Here is a 15,745-nt window from a genome sequence, read left to right as displayed (position 1 = left end):
GATTTAGAACGAGTTTGATAAAGAGTGATTTGCAAGCCTATTAATGATATAAGCTTGCATCTGATTGGCAGAGCTTCTTACCACTCTTGAGACCGTATTTCCGACCCGACTAGGATCGCACATGGTAAAGGGATTTAAATCACGAGGTTTCAGCGATAACAATGTATGCCAGATCCATACATATTTATGATCTTACACTTTAGCATATATTTTTATCGTTGAATTGTTACTGAACATGATAAATAGTCTTATATAATTAAGATATTTATTTAGTTGTATTATGAGTGAGATATATGCCTATTCGAGGCGATCTTGCATCGGATAGTCCGAGTTTGTATTAGTCTAGGGACTAATTTGCAATAGGATTTTGCTCAGAATTGGTAGATATGCTCATATCTCCAAGACCTCGGTTCAGCAAGTCTGAGTAAAATAGAAATCTCCCACATAATTAACGTCATATTCTCTTGAATGTTTCATTCAAATCACAGCTTTAACATTTATGGAAGTGAGAAACTTCATTCGGAACACATCATTTCTGATAATAAGTCTTCCTGAAAGAAATGCAACACTTTATCCGATAGGTTACTAAAAAAAAGTGGATCAGGAATTCCAAAGATTACCAGAACTTGAAACTGTATCGGTGTCCGTCAGATCTATAGATTGGCTAGGCAGGTGCTATATTAATTACATACGGCATTTTAACGAGACCATCAAGCATCTAATTTGGATGCGTGTGTTGCCTGTCTTGATCTAGAAATCATATTTCTCATTCAGTTTTGATAGAAGGCAGGTTAATATCATCAAGATCTTGGATGTCGTTGATCATGAATGACATTATGTATATTAATTATGCCTTGATCTTTTTGGATTTTTTCAGACTATGACTAGCTAGGTAAAATCGACATAGCAAAGCATTTTGGAGATGATTCACATAGGGGTGTTTCTTACACTAGACACCTCCGTTATTGAAAAGGTCAAAGGCTTATATTTGTAAACCACATGAGCGATATCTATCAGACCACTGGGGAATCTTGTTTTTCATATACTCTGTAATTTCTGCCTAAAATGTCACGATCTTTCCATAAAGACGAAGTCGTTTCTTTGTATGTTTTCTAGGTCCTTGATATTGTTCAATTTCAACACACTGCAATATGCAAATGCCCAAATTTTCTAATTTTTTGTCAAACAATTCAAGCGAGTAGTTGAATTTAATAGTAATCCAAAAACAATGTAACTATTATAGGAGAAATAATATTAATTTAAATAATCGTTTCAAAGAGTGCCATTTGATTTTACTTTTTGCACATCGAAACGTGGTTGAAAAACTATTTAATTTAGACAATATACATCTTGTAATAAATAACACGATAGTAAAATACACAATTTAACTATAATCGTTAGATAAGAAAAATTAAGGAACCATTTTTTTTACATATTTATTCTATTCATTATATTTATTTAAGTTTTTAAAAAGCGGTAATAAATTAAATAGTTGCTACAAAGAGTGTCCTGTTGATTTTGCATTTTGTATTTTTCAAGGCCTGGTTAAAACAATTATTCAGTTTAGTGTAACCATGTAGTAAATAACAACTGAGCCAAACATATCCAATGTTTTAAAAAGGTCTGACAAGAAACACGTAACCTCATAACGAATTATTTAGGATTGTAAGGGGTATAACCTGGAGTCGGTATGCGGTTCTCTGTCACATACCATTGTCGCAAGCCACGTACAAATTCTACGCACCTCTGTCTCTGGTTGCCCGTACCAGGATTTGTTCATTTCTCATTAATATGCATAAACGTCCTTAACCAATCCCTTCGCGTGTGAAAAAAAAAAAAAAAAAAGCTTCTCGCCATTGCGACACAACCGGGCATTTGACGTTGTTTGAATGACTCAATCAACTGTTACTTATCCATGGATAAACAGGTACGTTCAGCGAGCGTGACATGTGACCTGAAATGATGCATACCCACGACATGTGAGATACATAGGGAATATCATTGTCTAAATGATCATGCTTTTATGATATACTGTGCCGCTAAAAATAAACATTACTTCAATTGTGTATTGAAACTAGTTTTATTAAAGTAAAAACGTTTAACATAACGTGACAATTTGCCGTAGTATGCATATATATTCTGATTATTATATGGATAGACCACATATGTGGGTAGTCTGAGTTTGTTTACGTAGGATTTACTCTTTGTTAGCGAATTTATTAAGAACCTTCGTGTGCTTGGGCGAATTAATTGATGCAAGTGGTTGATGGTGATGTTTAATTTCATTAATTTTTCTCACCGAGGCTTTATCGAGCTCAGTATTCAAACAAGGAGCAAACGATGATAAACTCAAAGATTATCTGTAATCTCCATGTTGTCAATTGGCGGCTTTAATGTGCTATTAAACATGTTTAACTTTTGTTCCTATCTTGATTTTGAAGCGTTGCATAATACTCTGAATAATTATCTTGGTATTACTTTTATAACTAATTTTACGTTTTTGAGAATTAGGATGATTACGGTTTATTCGTTTTTGCATATAAAATTCTTCCGGTTTTGTTTGTACTTGCGTAATACGGAATCGAGAATATCTACTAAACGATATAAATGTTAATACCAGATTGACTCAATATACTCACTTGGCTCTATATATCATTTATACGAAAAGAATACAAATAAATGCCTATGAGAAAGCTTGGTGGTAGCTTCTCGTGGGTCGGTGGTTCTTTCTAGGGTTTTCCCAGGTTCTTCCTCCACCATTAATACTGGCCGCCATGTATAGCCTATCGTGTGCTGAAAAATGGCGTTAAACCCAACAAAAACAAATAAATGCCAGCATAGGAAATCACTACAGCCATTACTATATTCTCAAAAGAGAACAGACCGCTCCGGTGGCCTAGTGGTTAGAGCGTCCGCCTCGGATGCGGGAGGTCGTGGGTTCGATCCTCGGTCGAGTCATACCAAAGACCTACAAAAATGGTACTAACAGCTGCCTCGCTTGGCGCTCAGCCTTAAGAGTTTAGCGTTAGGAATGGTCGGCCTGGTGTCAGGATAATGTGACTGAGTGGGAGATCATGCTACATGTCTGCGGCATGATGCCCCAGTGCTAGACATCACTATAAAAACTGTCACACTACATTCATCGTAGCGATATGACTGAAATTGTTTTAAAGCTACGTTAAAAATCCAAATCTCTCTCTCTCTCTCTCTCTCTCTCTCTCACACACACACACACACACACACACACACACACACATACACACACACACACACACACACACACACACAAGAGAATATTCCGATAACTATCACAGCGTGGCCCCGAAATGTGCATGGTGATGAGAATTGAGGACAGTAAATGTTTCGGAACGGCATACGCTGTGAACTGAAACCTCCAGTATGGATGATTTTGGTGAACAAAGGACGGCACTTATTGTAATACATCACAACTCTGAAACTGCATTCTCTGCTAAAATTACTGCTCTGCGTTAAGTATATACGAATGTCAAAATTGTGTGATTTAATACAATGACATTTCATCACGTCCGCTAGCTCTTCCAAAAACATAAGGCCAAATATTTACCAAGAATTCTAAATCGTTAATAGATAACAGAAAAGCTACACCCTTCCATATTGGAAGTTTTCATCAATTTGTATTTTTATGAATATTTAATTTGTATTTGTTAGTTTTTCTCTTTATAATTATTTGTTATATATAATAGTATTTTACACTTGTCCTTGTCCAAAATCAAGTTCATTGTGTACCTGACCAGTAACTTTTATTTTATAAATAAATAATACAATATTAATATTTCTCTATGAGTGTTGGTTAAATATTAGGATCATTATCAATGAAAGTAAACACGTTTATCTTAATCTGAGTCTAGGACAATTGTATTTCCCCCATTGAAATACCTGATCGACATGATATTTCTTATTTTCTTTTTATAACTTTAGCAATAGGCATTGTCTTGTTCACGGCTTAGAATATTCTATAAATGAACGTTTGGCCTTCATCCTGATTCTGTTTTTGTGGCTTAGCATTTTAGGCAGTGTTGTGTACTTGCGAAAATGCTCATTTTTGCATTAACATCTTTAACATAATCAGTCGTGTTGTTCTGTTCAGTATTTTATTTGCGTGGAAATATTTATACAAATTATTATTCACTTCAAATACGAAGTTCTCATCTATATAATGCGGGAGGTCGTGGGTTCGATCCCCGGCAGAGTCATACCAAAGACTTACAAAAATGGTAGTAACAGCTGCCTTGCTTGGCGCTCAGCATTAAGAGGTTAGTGTTAGGACTGGTCCTCCTGGTGTCAGGATAATTTGACTTGGTGGGACATCATGCTACATGTCTGCGGCATGACGCCCCAGTGCACATGGGATCACCCACTGCAGTTTTCAAATTGTTATGTTTTAGTTAATTTAATTGTTTTGTTTGTTAGTTTTAATTTGTTTTAAATTTCATTTTATGCTATTGCAATGTAACTTTGTATGCTGGACTTGATTGTGTCCAAAACTGAGTTCATTCCTGCTTGACCTGATTGACTTTTTAATTTTTTTTGTGTGCAAACAACTGATACATTTGCTAAATTATTCTCTCTGTGTATGGGCTTAATATCAGGACCATTATTAAGAGAAGAAGTAAATAAGTTTATTTAGATCTAAGTTTTGGGATTTCCTGATTGTAATCCAGGTTATTGTTTTGATTTGGTAAACATCACTATCATTCTAGAAGGTTATATTCCATTAGGTAACGTTTTTTATATATAGAAAAATCTAATTGTGTCCTGAGGTCAAGTAGAGAACTGTATAATCTTGTAACTGTGAGGACTTGGTCATTCGTGCTTTAACACCTAGCACTTGACGAGTTGTAGTATGTTGTTTCCAGATGGGACGAACCTTTCTTTTCAAATTGTTGAATTAAAGTGATTATTTTCTCTGGAAATATAAACGTGCTCTGATAAAATTCTTGGATAAAGATATTCACTAGAATTTGTACTGAACTCAGACCTGGAATTATATTATTGTGATTCATCAAAATACTTTTGACAAATCGACACTCTAAAAGCTATAACATCGCCTTCAGTTGTTGGATTTCTTCGGGACTTGTACTGAGTTTCATTAAAAACTTTAAATTACTAGGACTTGTGTTTGTAATTCTTGGAGTATTTAGCGGTTTAATTCGCAATTCCGTATGTTTCTTTTTTTTTTCTTCTTCTTATTTCCACTTTGCATTATAGGGAAATAAAATAACTGTTAAATTTTACAAAGCTTGTTGTCATTCACTTTTTTCTGTTACTTGTTTTAAGAGCATAGTCTCATAACAAAATACATGACACTAGATATTGCCAGCAAGTTAATTAATATGCAAAATGGTTTATACATGAACTCTTTGTTTTCTAATTGCCACTACGTAAATAACAAAAGGATAGTTTTACATTAGCTCGAATCATGACTGTTTACCGTTTATGCATACTACATGCAACGAGCGTATATATAAGTATATTTTTTCTATTTTCGAAGATTATTGAAAATCGTGGGGATTTTTTAAATTTGCTTCGCATTTATATAGAACAATCGGTGGTTCAGAAATCATCAGATTTCTTTGAAGTCTCAGCAAAACTATTTATTTGGTATACTTAAGAAAAGGATTAGCTGTCGTTTGGTCCATTGTAACCATTACTGGTACAAACATAACAAGCTCCGGTGTTTTTCAAAACCAATCACATCTTATTAGGCATTATGAGATTGCGAAATTACAAGCAAGATTTACTTAATGAGCTTTACAAGGTGCAAATCTACGTACCTCCGAAAATTAAGATTTGACAATTGAAGTGCTCCAAGAAGCATCGGCCATTTTACGCTTTTCAGTAAGTCGTGAAAATTAATAAAGTAATGGGTCATGTGTTTGGAACTAATTTGTTGCTCTTAACTTACAGGCGTGACCTCAGATTTGGTCGGCGTAGGGATAATATCCAAAATTGGATAGTAAATCGCCAGATAGCACAGTCGCTTACTTAGCAGCATTGGCTCAGAGTGAGGTTGGTCGATTGAGAGCTAGTCCGGTATCATGATTATTTAAGTGTATAACTATGCATAACTAAGGCCAGATGTCAGCAGATTATGATATAACTAGGCACTAGTAAGATTTTTTTGTTAATATGAACAAAGGACTTATTTATGTAACAATATATAAGATTACTATACAATTTACATCCAAGTTTGAGGCTTATTTTCATGGTGTCTTTTAATTTATATACTCCAAACCCAACATTGTAACGGCCAAATATGTAGCTAAAAATATCGATAGATGGTTTATTGTGTGGCCAACAGGAAAAAAATGCGACATGGGCAAAACCCAGAGCGATTCCTGGTTAAATATCATTTTCGCTGATTCTTTGGACATATTGTGAAAACACAAAAGCGTAAAAACGTTTTTTGTCGTGGCAATGATTTTAATTGATTGGTGGTCCATTTTCATTTAGTAACCCGAATGGCCAAAAAGGCACACGAAATGGACTCAGTACTGCTGGATTCCATCAGTACCTTATTAATCATCCATAGTAATGAAAGTGTTGTTGTTGTGAGTTGAACGCCCAGTTTTCAGCACAGATTGGTTATACATGGTGGCTGAAGAAGAACTCGGGAAAGCCCCGGTAAGAACCACCGACCCACGGGAAGCTACTGACAATGATTCTTACAAACACACATTGGCCGAGCCACCGACCCACGGGAAGCTACTGACAATGATTCTTACAAACACACATTGGCCGAGCCACCGACCCACGGGAAGCTACTGTTAAGCTTTCTCATATACTCACATTAGCTGAACCTGATACTTGAATCCACGAGGCCAAATGTGAGAAGGATGTGATCGGTAAAGTGAGCACTTCAGACTACTCGGCCATCCAGAGTCACAACTTAAAGTGTGAGAGAATAACGTCAACTAATTTTTTTATTGTGTTAGCAATATCGTATAGGTTTTAGAACACAAAAGTCAACCTCTCTCTAAATAATATATTTAACATTGCTAAACGAAAGAAAAACTTTACATCGGTGAGTAAGCAGCATTTTTAAACTAATAATATAATTTTTATACAGTCCATTCAAACTTAAATCCGCTTGGTTTAGCTTTTCTGTAACTCTGAAACCACTATCGGCTTACTCCATAATACTCCACTATCGGCTTACTCCATAATACAGCATTGAAAAGGAAATTCATAGTTGAGAGATTTTTGTAATATTATTTATGCAACACCTAATGTGTGTGTGTGCGTGTGTGTGTGTGTGAGTGTGTGTGTGTGTGTGTGTGTGTGTGTGTGTGTGTGTGTGTGTGAACCTGTGTGAAGAAATTGACTGTTACCTGCAAAATATTGAAATATTGAATTAGTTATTTCATTTTGATATGACACATTTTCAGTTTGTTATCACACACATGTATGAAAATGTGCCCCTGTGAATCACTCGCACTCTCTTGCCATGGGATATATGTTTATGTTGTTAAGTGCATATTAATTCGTTCTTATGTCATAAGATTTAAATAAGATCAAACATGTGGAATTTGTTTATTACTGTGTTATATTTGCAAAGAGTTTCTAAATGGGAATGTTGATGGTATTCGACCTATCATCTTAATGAGGGACGACAGCCGCTATCGGTTCGAAATTAGCACTTGTCGGATGTGTTTATCTTAACAGGAGTTAATCATAACACACCATATGACCTGTCAGCAAATATTAGTCTTGGCCTATTTATTTAAATAATAGATAAAAATCCCCAGTAACCTTAAGAAGTTCGAGGTGTATTGAATCAGATGTTAAAAGCGAATTCGAAACCTGCTAACATATTCGGTCAAAGCTCGCCAATCGATGTCGGAACAGGTGAACAGGTTACGAATTGTAACGTTTACAGGTCTCTGCATAACGAAATAGCTCGGATAGTTTGATTTTCTGTTGAATCTACCCACTCAAAACGAAACTACGTCACATGGCGATCTTGTACGAGATTTATCCGGGTGTGGGGGTGGAAGATGGGGATCCATAATAAAAGGGGGAATATATATATATATATATATATATATATATATATATATATATATATATATATATATATATATATATATATATATATATATATCACAAAGGATGTATATGTGAATATCGAGGGGGAAGGAAAAGGTAGTTCGACGCGGGGTTCATTTATTAACATCATGGTACTGGTGTCTTTCTTTAAGTTATGCACCATTTCAACCGTGATATTTTGTCCATCACTCACTGAACACAAGAATTCCAAGCACACCGTGTCCTTTAAAGTGTAGACTAGATCCTAAATTTTAACGTTTATATATGACGAAAGTAATACTCATTCTTTAGCAAGTGTTGTGATAAAATGAATTAGATTAATCTAATATTTTTCTCGGTGCCATTGTCCATGATAATTTTATGAATTCCTTATATGTCGATGTGTTTGAGTAAAAATGTATTTAATATAATATACTAAAATGATCAGTCAGAAAACTTTCGACTTTTGCTTGAAGAAATTCTAAACGCTCAGTTCGAACATTCCACATAAAATTGCAATGATTCTGATTTTTCCATAAAATGTATATCTAAACTGTAATGCACTAATATGATCGTTTTTTGTGTTGGTTTTTTTTTTCGGCACAGCAGCACAAGTAGGGTATTTAGTGCCGAAGGAAGTAAAGTGTATGTCTCACGGACACCACACAGTATCTGACTCAGGCTGGTCGAATGATAGGATTCCAACTCGCGGTATAAAGTCTGGCATCTAGATACTGTTACGCAGCGGCTTCCCTTGAAGTAATTTACTTGGGCCAAATCAAGAGGAGTAAAGTGTCAAGAGGTACCATACAATTAAGCTTTAGATTTCGATGAAAAATTTAAATGATAAATGATCATAAATAAGCAGTTAATGGAGAGGAATGCAGAACGAATATTTGTTAAATATCACTACAACATCTGGACTTCATTTAATAATAATAATAATAATAATAATAATAATCGGGAGGGACACGGCTCAATCCCAACCACTTTACCATCACGAACTCTCCACTTTCTCTTCTTGCATGCATATAAATATTAACCCAATTCGACTTTTGCTTGAAATTTCATTTTGATATCCTTTTATCTTTATAGTGTTCTTATCATGGTTTTCATATAGTCACCCATTCACATTCCTACACGATATTCTTGCCATTACACACTGACGTTCCTACATTATTTTCCTACCATCACACACTGACATTCCTACATTGTTTTCCTACCATCACACACTGACGTTCCTACATTATTTTCTTACCATCACTTATTCTATTCTTTCATGATTGTCTTTCCATTAGATACCGGCATCTTTTTTATTTTTTTATTTTTTTTGCTCTTTTAAGTATCTCATTTTCTTCAAACCGTTATTAATTCTAAGCGTCTATTATTGTTTTTTTTCTCAGGTAAACTGCACATATTTTATGGTACAATTACTATTTCATTTCATTAAGTCCAAACACTGCAAGCATGCATGCTTAATAATTTGATTGAATTGAAATCTACCTCATTTGATGTGATGCATGTCTTGTTTTTTTTTTTTGTTGTTGAAAAAAAGTAGAAAGCTTACGGATTATTTTTTCAGCTGTAACAGTTTTCGAGTGTTCAATGTACAATTAAATTTCTAAGGAATGCTACTAGGTGCGGATATTCCAGAAGTCAAAAACAAGAACATTCCTTCTTAAAAACACTAAACATTATCCAGTTATTCTGTCCCGTAAACGTGCCTAATAAGATTACACATAGGTAGGCTAGATGGACTTTGATCGGGAGCGGTTACATGTCTGTATGATGTAATATATTAGTAATAACAGGGTACACAACATGACTAAGCAAAAATTTTAAGCGAAGAATCAGTTTGGAAACTCAGATATAAATACAGGCAATGAGTTGCTATCAAAGATGACTCGACACACATTGAATTTTACATCGCACCTGAATTTGATTTACAAATTCATTCTGGTCTGAGAGCATCATATATATATATATATATATATATATATATATATATATATATATATATATATATATATATATATATATATATATATAAATGAACCATTAAATAGTATATGTCAGCTTCTCAGTTCTCCAAAGCCAAAACGATGCTGATGAAATCTAGTGATAGATAAATGCAGTAGTTTATTAAACCACGTAGTTTTCTATAAAATATATAAAGAAAAAGAAACTGACTATAAATGCATTCAAAATTACTCAAGTTCTATCGATCGGCATGCAAATTATATAGTCTCTCTGCTAAGTCATGTGAAAAGAAAAATGAAATTACTTAGCAGTATGTAATACCTTTCCGTCAATCGTTCAAAAGAGCCATGCGTGCACAAGACAACAATATAAGAGTTGGATCAGAATTTTTATACTGCACCCAATGGCCTTTTCTGCTTATGCAGTCCTATGTAATAGCTGTATTTGCTTTGGATTATGATAAATTTCTGTTCTGAAATATATATGTGTGTGTCACAACAATACCAATAATGTCACGAACAACTGTGAATCTTTTTCTTTCATGCAGATATCCTCTTTACAAATATTTCTTTTGGAGCCGTAATGAGTTAAAACTGTTCTGAATGATTCACTTATTAAAGAAAGAAAAGAACAGACTGAAATTATATCGTCCACTAATTGTCAACTTCTTGTCTTGCATCTGGACTAAATTCTAATTCATGAGAGAGAGAGAGAGAGAGAGAGAATTATCTGATTGGGCTGCTTATATACAGTATCGTATTGTCGTCGTTTATAGGTAATAGTTCTAACTGATGTTGGCTAACCACTAAGCCACCGGAGCGGTGGCCTCAATTGCAAAAATACAAATATCTTTCATTAGCAACGATATGACCATGGTAGATTGTTAAATGACTGGAAGTACACTCAAGTTTCCTTTGAAGATTTATGTACAACAGTAGAACAATACGTCTATTTAGCTACAAAAACGTCACGATAATGAATGAAAATAAATGACTTAAAATTATAGTTTGCTACTTCAATATAATATCAAGTCAATGAGTGCATGCAAATCTTAATCGAAGCCCAGAGCGACTGTCTTTAAATACAATGTCCGGCCAGTTAGTGCATGAACCTCTTAATGAAAACCCAGAGACTGTCTTTAAAGTAATGTCAGGCCAATGAGTCCATGAAAATCTTAATCAAATCCCACAGTGACTGGCGCTAAAGTTATATATTAGCATGAAGTTTTTAAAAACCTACCAACATGGATACATTGTTTGCATGAAAAGTGGTGATACGTAAGCTACTAAAATTAAACCAATTCCCTAAAGACCTCAAAACAAGAGAACAAATGATGTCATGATGCCATTGTGAAAGTAATGAAACCGCAACATGACATAAAGCAATCCCGAAATTTTAGGATCAAAATTATTCATGCTCTAACCAAATGATATTGTCAGTGCAATGATATAATATCTGTATTTTTTTTTTTGAAAATAGCTTTAGTGAATTTTGGGTCACAACTGTCGTTATTCAGTTTTTTTTGTAGGGATATGATCTACGATTTTCATAAGAATAGGAAATTAACTATGACTCTTTGGCTACATACAAAATCCAAACTCTACGGAGATCTTCCATTAGAGAAATAGAATATTATTTTGAACAAACTGAATACTGATGTCAAGGGCCAGATGACGAGGGTTCAAGTTACAAGGACTAACCAAGCTTTTAAAAACATTATGTAACCAATTAAGTATTTATCAAGCTCGGTCACAAAACAGTTTGAGCTCAACTCTCTTTAAACTACATCGCACTGAAATAAACGTGTAATTTGATTTTGCGGAATCAGAACATATTGCCATCTTTCTTCAATTGGCTCTCATAAGATGGAAACTGGTTTTCATGACATTTTTCAGTATATGCGTATATTTTCAATTAATGATAAATAAATATCGCTTCAAAGGGTTATGACCTTAAATATTGCTGATATATAAAAAGTGTCAGTGATATTAGAACTGATAACCATAATATTATATTACATCAAAGAAAATATTTCTACTTGGTCTGGAGACCTTTTCATCATGGCTAAATAAGGGGATATGCCTCCTACTTCTTACGATATTATTTATTTTTATTTTCAAGGTGTCTAAGTCATATGCTTCCATATGTTGGGTGACACATACGGGTTCTTCACCGAATTTAACCACTTCTATCTATCAGTCAATCTATCTATTTATCAATCTTTCTACCAATCTATCTATCGTTTTAGTGTTTTACTGATATATATCAACTCAATTAAGATTTCTGAGATGGAACGGCAGAAAGGAGTCATTAAGTTAATTTGTTACAATTGTGTACTGATTGTTTTCAGTGGCATGCATTTAAAATTATCAGAGTTCTTCCTTTAAACACGATCTAAATACGAGCAGTATGAATTAGCTTGAAATGTTTCAAATAAAAAACAAAATTGTTTTGTTATGGATAATTTATTTCCATGGGCACACTCTAGATTAAGAATAATTACCAAATCATATAAACCATACAATCTGTGAAACAAAATTTGTAAATTGTAACGCTTGATTCTTAATGTCTCCCCAAAGCTTCATAAGCTTCATTTTAACTAAAATATTTGTATGGAGAAATGTATTTGACAAGATATTTATGTTACAAACCTACAATCTTTCCGACGTATCTTAATTTATTTCAAATAAAATCTGTACATTTCTGAGAGGCACAGAAAGGATGTGGATCATTTTTCTATAACGTGTATAATAATTCTCAGCGTTAGCATCTATTGAAAATGAAAATATTCCTTTATTTATTCGTTTGTTTAAAGACAGATTATACAATAGTAGAATGAAATAGTCTTAAATGTTTTAGAAATAAAATTGGAATTAGCATCTACGATAATTATGAATTTTAATAACCATATGCACACTCATTCATTGTAAATATTATAATTAATAAATAAAAAGACGTTAAGTCTGAGCTAAAATTATGAACATTTTTCGCTTGTTTATAGATTTTGTGACCGACTTTCTAAGCAGATGAGTATGGCAAATGCGAGCGCATTAGATAGGCGCTTCGTTATAGATAGTGACCCAGTGCCCGAATGCCAGCCTTGCAAGGTCCGTAGAATCGAATTGTAAACAGATAATCCAGATTTAGAATATAATAACATCAACCACTCAGATATGATTTTTTTCTTAAGCTTAATATTATTATAACCGTGATATATTAACCCCATTGTGGTTTACAACATTTTAGAAAATATAACATAAATGATTAATTTCCAAATATACGAAATCTATACAATGGGCGATGCAAAATTACGAAGCCAATACACTGTCCTGCCATTAAAAAAGTATTATTTGTATGGTTGAATTTAGTACAAATGACATAGAGGTACTGAAATTGCGTGGTTGTAATGAGTGTTCCTTAAAAGATTAAATGATAGGTCCATTACCGCAGTAAAGTTCTTGCTCTTGGATGCATCCAGTGAGGACGCTCCGGCTATGGTCTTGAAGTTGTTAAGGAGCCAATGATGATCTTTGCATACTGTTCAGTTACATGCAGCTTAGAAGAGACCTCAAATAAGATTGTTCGTTACTAACTAAATAACAGCTCTAACCCCCAGTCGATGTCCTACATAATCTAAACCATGAAACATGTTTGGTCTGCATATTTTATTAACATCTCTGCAAACTCAGGATTGAAAAAGATGACAAATTTATATTTTTATTAACTGAATTTCAGCCTTGCACATTTACATTCTTGACTTTGATATTAAAGCAGAGTATAATAATGGTAAAATACTATTTGCGTAGTTGTTTTACAAATTTTGGTACTTAAAGAGGAACGCTCAACTTTCGAAGGTGGGAAAAAACCCTCTTTATAATCTGCAATGTAAGAACAATTTGCATTTCTACAATAAGGCAATGCATGTGTTGATAGAGGAGACAGGAGAACCCCGAAGAACATAACAGCTGTAACTTTAATTCTAGTCCCCGCTAACAATAAAGAAAATAATGATAAATACAACACAATTTATCATCATAGTCGTCTTTCTCTTTATGTAAATTTTTGTTATTAAATTTAGTTCTGATTTGGTTCATGTTATTTTTGTTGACCATTCACTCGATGATGTAAACCATAATTATACTGATTTGAAAGTTTTCATTGGCTCTTTATAACATCGGTGGTCATTGACTTTCAAAGATCACAAATCCATTGAAATATCGTTCTCTTTAGTCTGATTCGAACGTCATCGAGCATTCCATGAAGAGGAATCAATTACGTCCTACATGGCATATTCTTGTCTCTATGCTGACAATCGGATGAATTATGCCGCTTGTCCAAAGTCCACACTATAGACTCTAGTGCGCATGCCTGTTGTATAAAAATTTGGATGGCCTGCCACGCTGTTATCAGTTCAATGTAGTGTTTGCTAACAAACCACTGGGTCGAATAGACGAAGAAATCTAAATTATTGACCGAATCAGCTGATGTTCTCATTTGCTTTTAATTTGCTTGGAATTATTGCATCGCTGTATTTTACCGAAAGGTTTAATTTTACTGTAGAAACTGACATTTATATACATTTTCCGTCCGCTCATTCTTCACTATAATACATAAAGCCTTCAACTTGTCGGGTGAAACTTCATATTGTAACTAGTATTATTTAAATAACGTTGGTCTCTATTAATTTCTTTCGTGATCGAGGAATATTATATTCCACATATGTAAATATCTTAACGCTGAACACATCGGAAAATGGAACAGAAACTGTTGTTTTTCATAATTTGTTTCTTATGTATCGGAGGAACTTTCGCAGCTTCAGGAAACACTTTCTGGCAATTGAATTCTACGGATCAGTTTATGCTGATATTTGATTACTTGGGTCACGATCCGAACCTTACGCAAAAGCTACTGAACATAGCGGCAGCATCCAGATTCCTTCTTTCAGGAGGAAAAGAGAACGCATCAGCCCCAAACCCAGATTCGCCTGCTGTTTATTTCGTGCTTGACAAATTCGCAGAACTTCTACAAAATCGTGATTTTCTTGATATTGCAGCCATTATAGAAGACGAGGTGAGTTTCAAATTAGTCTTCATTATTATCTCTTTCTAGCTACAATAATTCATGTCATTTTAAGAACCCTTTTCAATTCATTTCATTTATCATGTGCTAATTGCTAGATTCAACTTGTCACACTTGTGGTAACTTCTGTGCAGGACTTGTTGCATTTATTTTAATAATTTAGATTTAGCTTCATAGCTGTATATAATCATGAAAGCTTTAAGGAAACATATATTTCTTTTATTTTTTATTTAATGCAAATTTCATATAAAAAAAAGCGCTTCCAATAGAACATTTCTCATAAATGCGAAGATCATTTTGTCCGTAATATCTTTATATTCGATATATCCACGCAAGTAGTGGTCTAGCAAAGGTGATAATTTTCTTAACATAATGTTGGAATCCATTTAAATTACATGATATGTATATCAGAAACTACAGTCAGCAATACTTAAAGTACTCATTAACTTATGAGAAGAGAAACAGTGAAATACTTAAAAGTATCACTACTCTTAAATTAAATAAAATGCTATTTCTGCATCGCATTGTAGTCTGTAAGAAAATCATATTTTTCTCTGATTTTGTTTTTGCCCTGGAGATTTACTAACCATGAGCTTTGTTGCTTCAGTTTAATAGAAAG

General features: G+C 33.9%; 2 protein-coding genes across 3 annotated transcripts in view; both read left to right on the top strand.

The window, feature by feature from the left end:
• The window catches only part of LOC149781752 (G protein-coupled receptor 157-like), a 94,458-nt gene extending 80,800 nt beyond the window's left edge, over positions 1-13,658 (top strand). Inside the window, exons 4-5 of the transcript XR_016414780.1 lie at positions 8,677-8,869; positions 13,049-13,658. The gene's annotated coding sequence lies outside the window, so the exon portion shown is untranslated. The remainder of the gene's footprint in view (positions 1-8,676; positions 8,870-13,048) is intronic.
• A 189-nt stretch (positions 13,659-13,847) lies between these two features.
• Positions 13,848-15,745, top strand: part of LOC149781751 (O-acyltransferase like protein-like) — an 88,796-nt gene continuing 86,898 nt past the window's right edge. The window contains exon 1 of one of the 2 annotated variants that reach the window (XM_089935872.1): positions 13,848-15,117. In XM_089935872.1, the coding sequence (XP_089791998.1) occupies positions 14,800-15,117 (318 nt within the window). In that variant the 5' untranslated portion in view covers positions 13,848-14,799. The remainder of the gene's footprint in view (positions 15,118-15,745) is intronic. The other variant, XM_089935871.1, reaches the window with a different exon arrangement.

This window comes from Sinohyriopsis cumingii, chromosome 15 (genome assembly GCF_028554795.1).
Source record: "Sinohyriopsis cumingii isolate HCF-2022 chromosome 15, ASM2855479v2, whole genome shotgun sequence".
Lineage (NCBI taxonomy): Eukaryota > Metazoa > Mollusca > Bivalvia > Unionida > Unionidae > Sinohyriopsis > Sinohyriopsis cumingii.
Note: the sequence above shows the minus strand (reverse complement) of the source record. Positions and strands in the feature narration are given on the sequence as shown.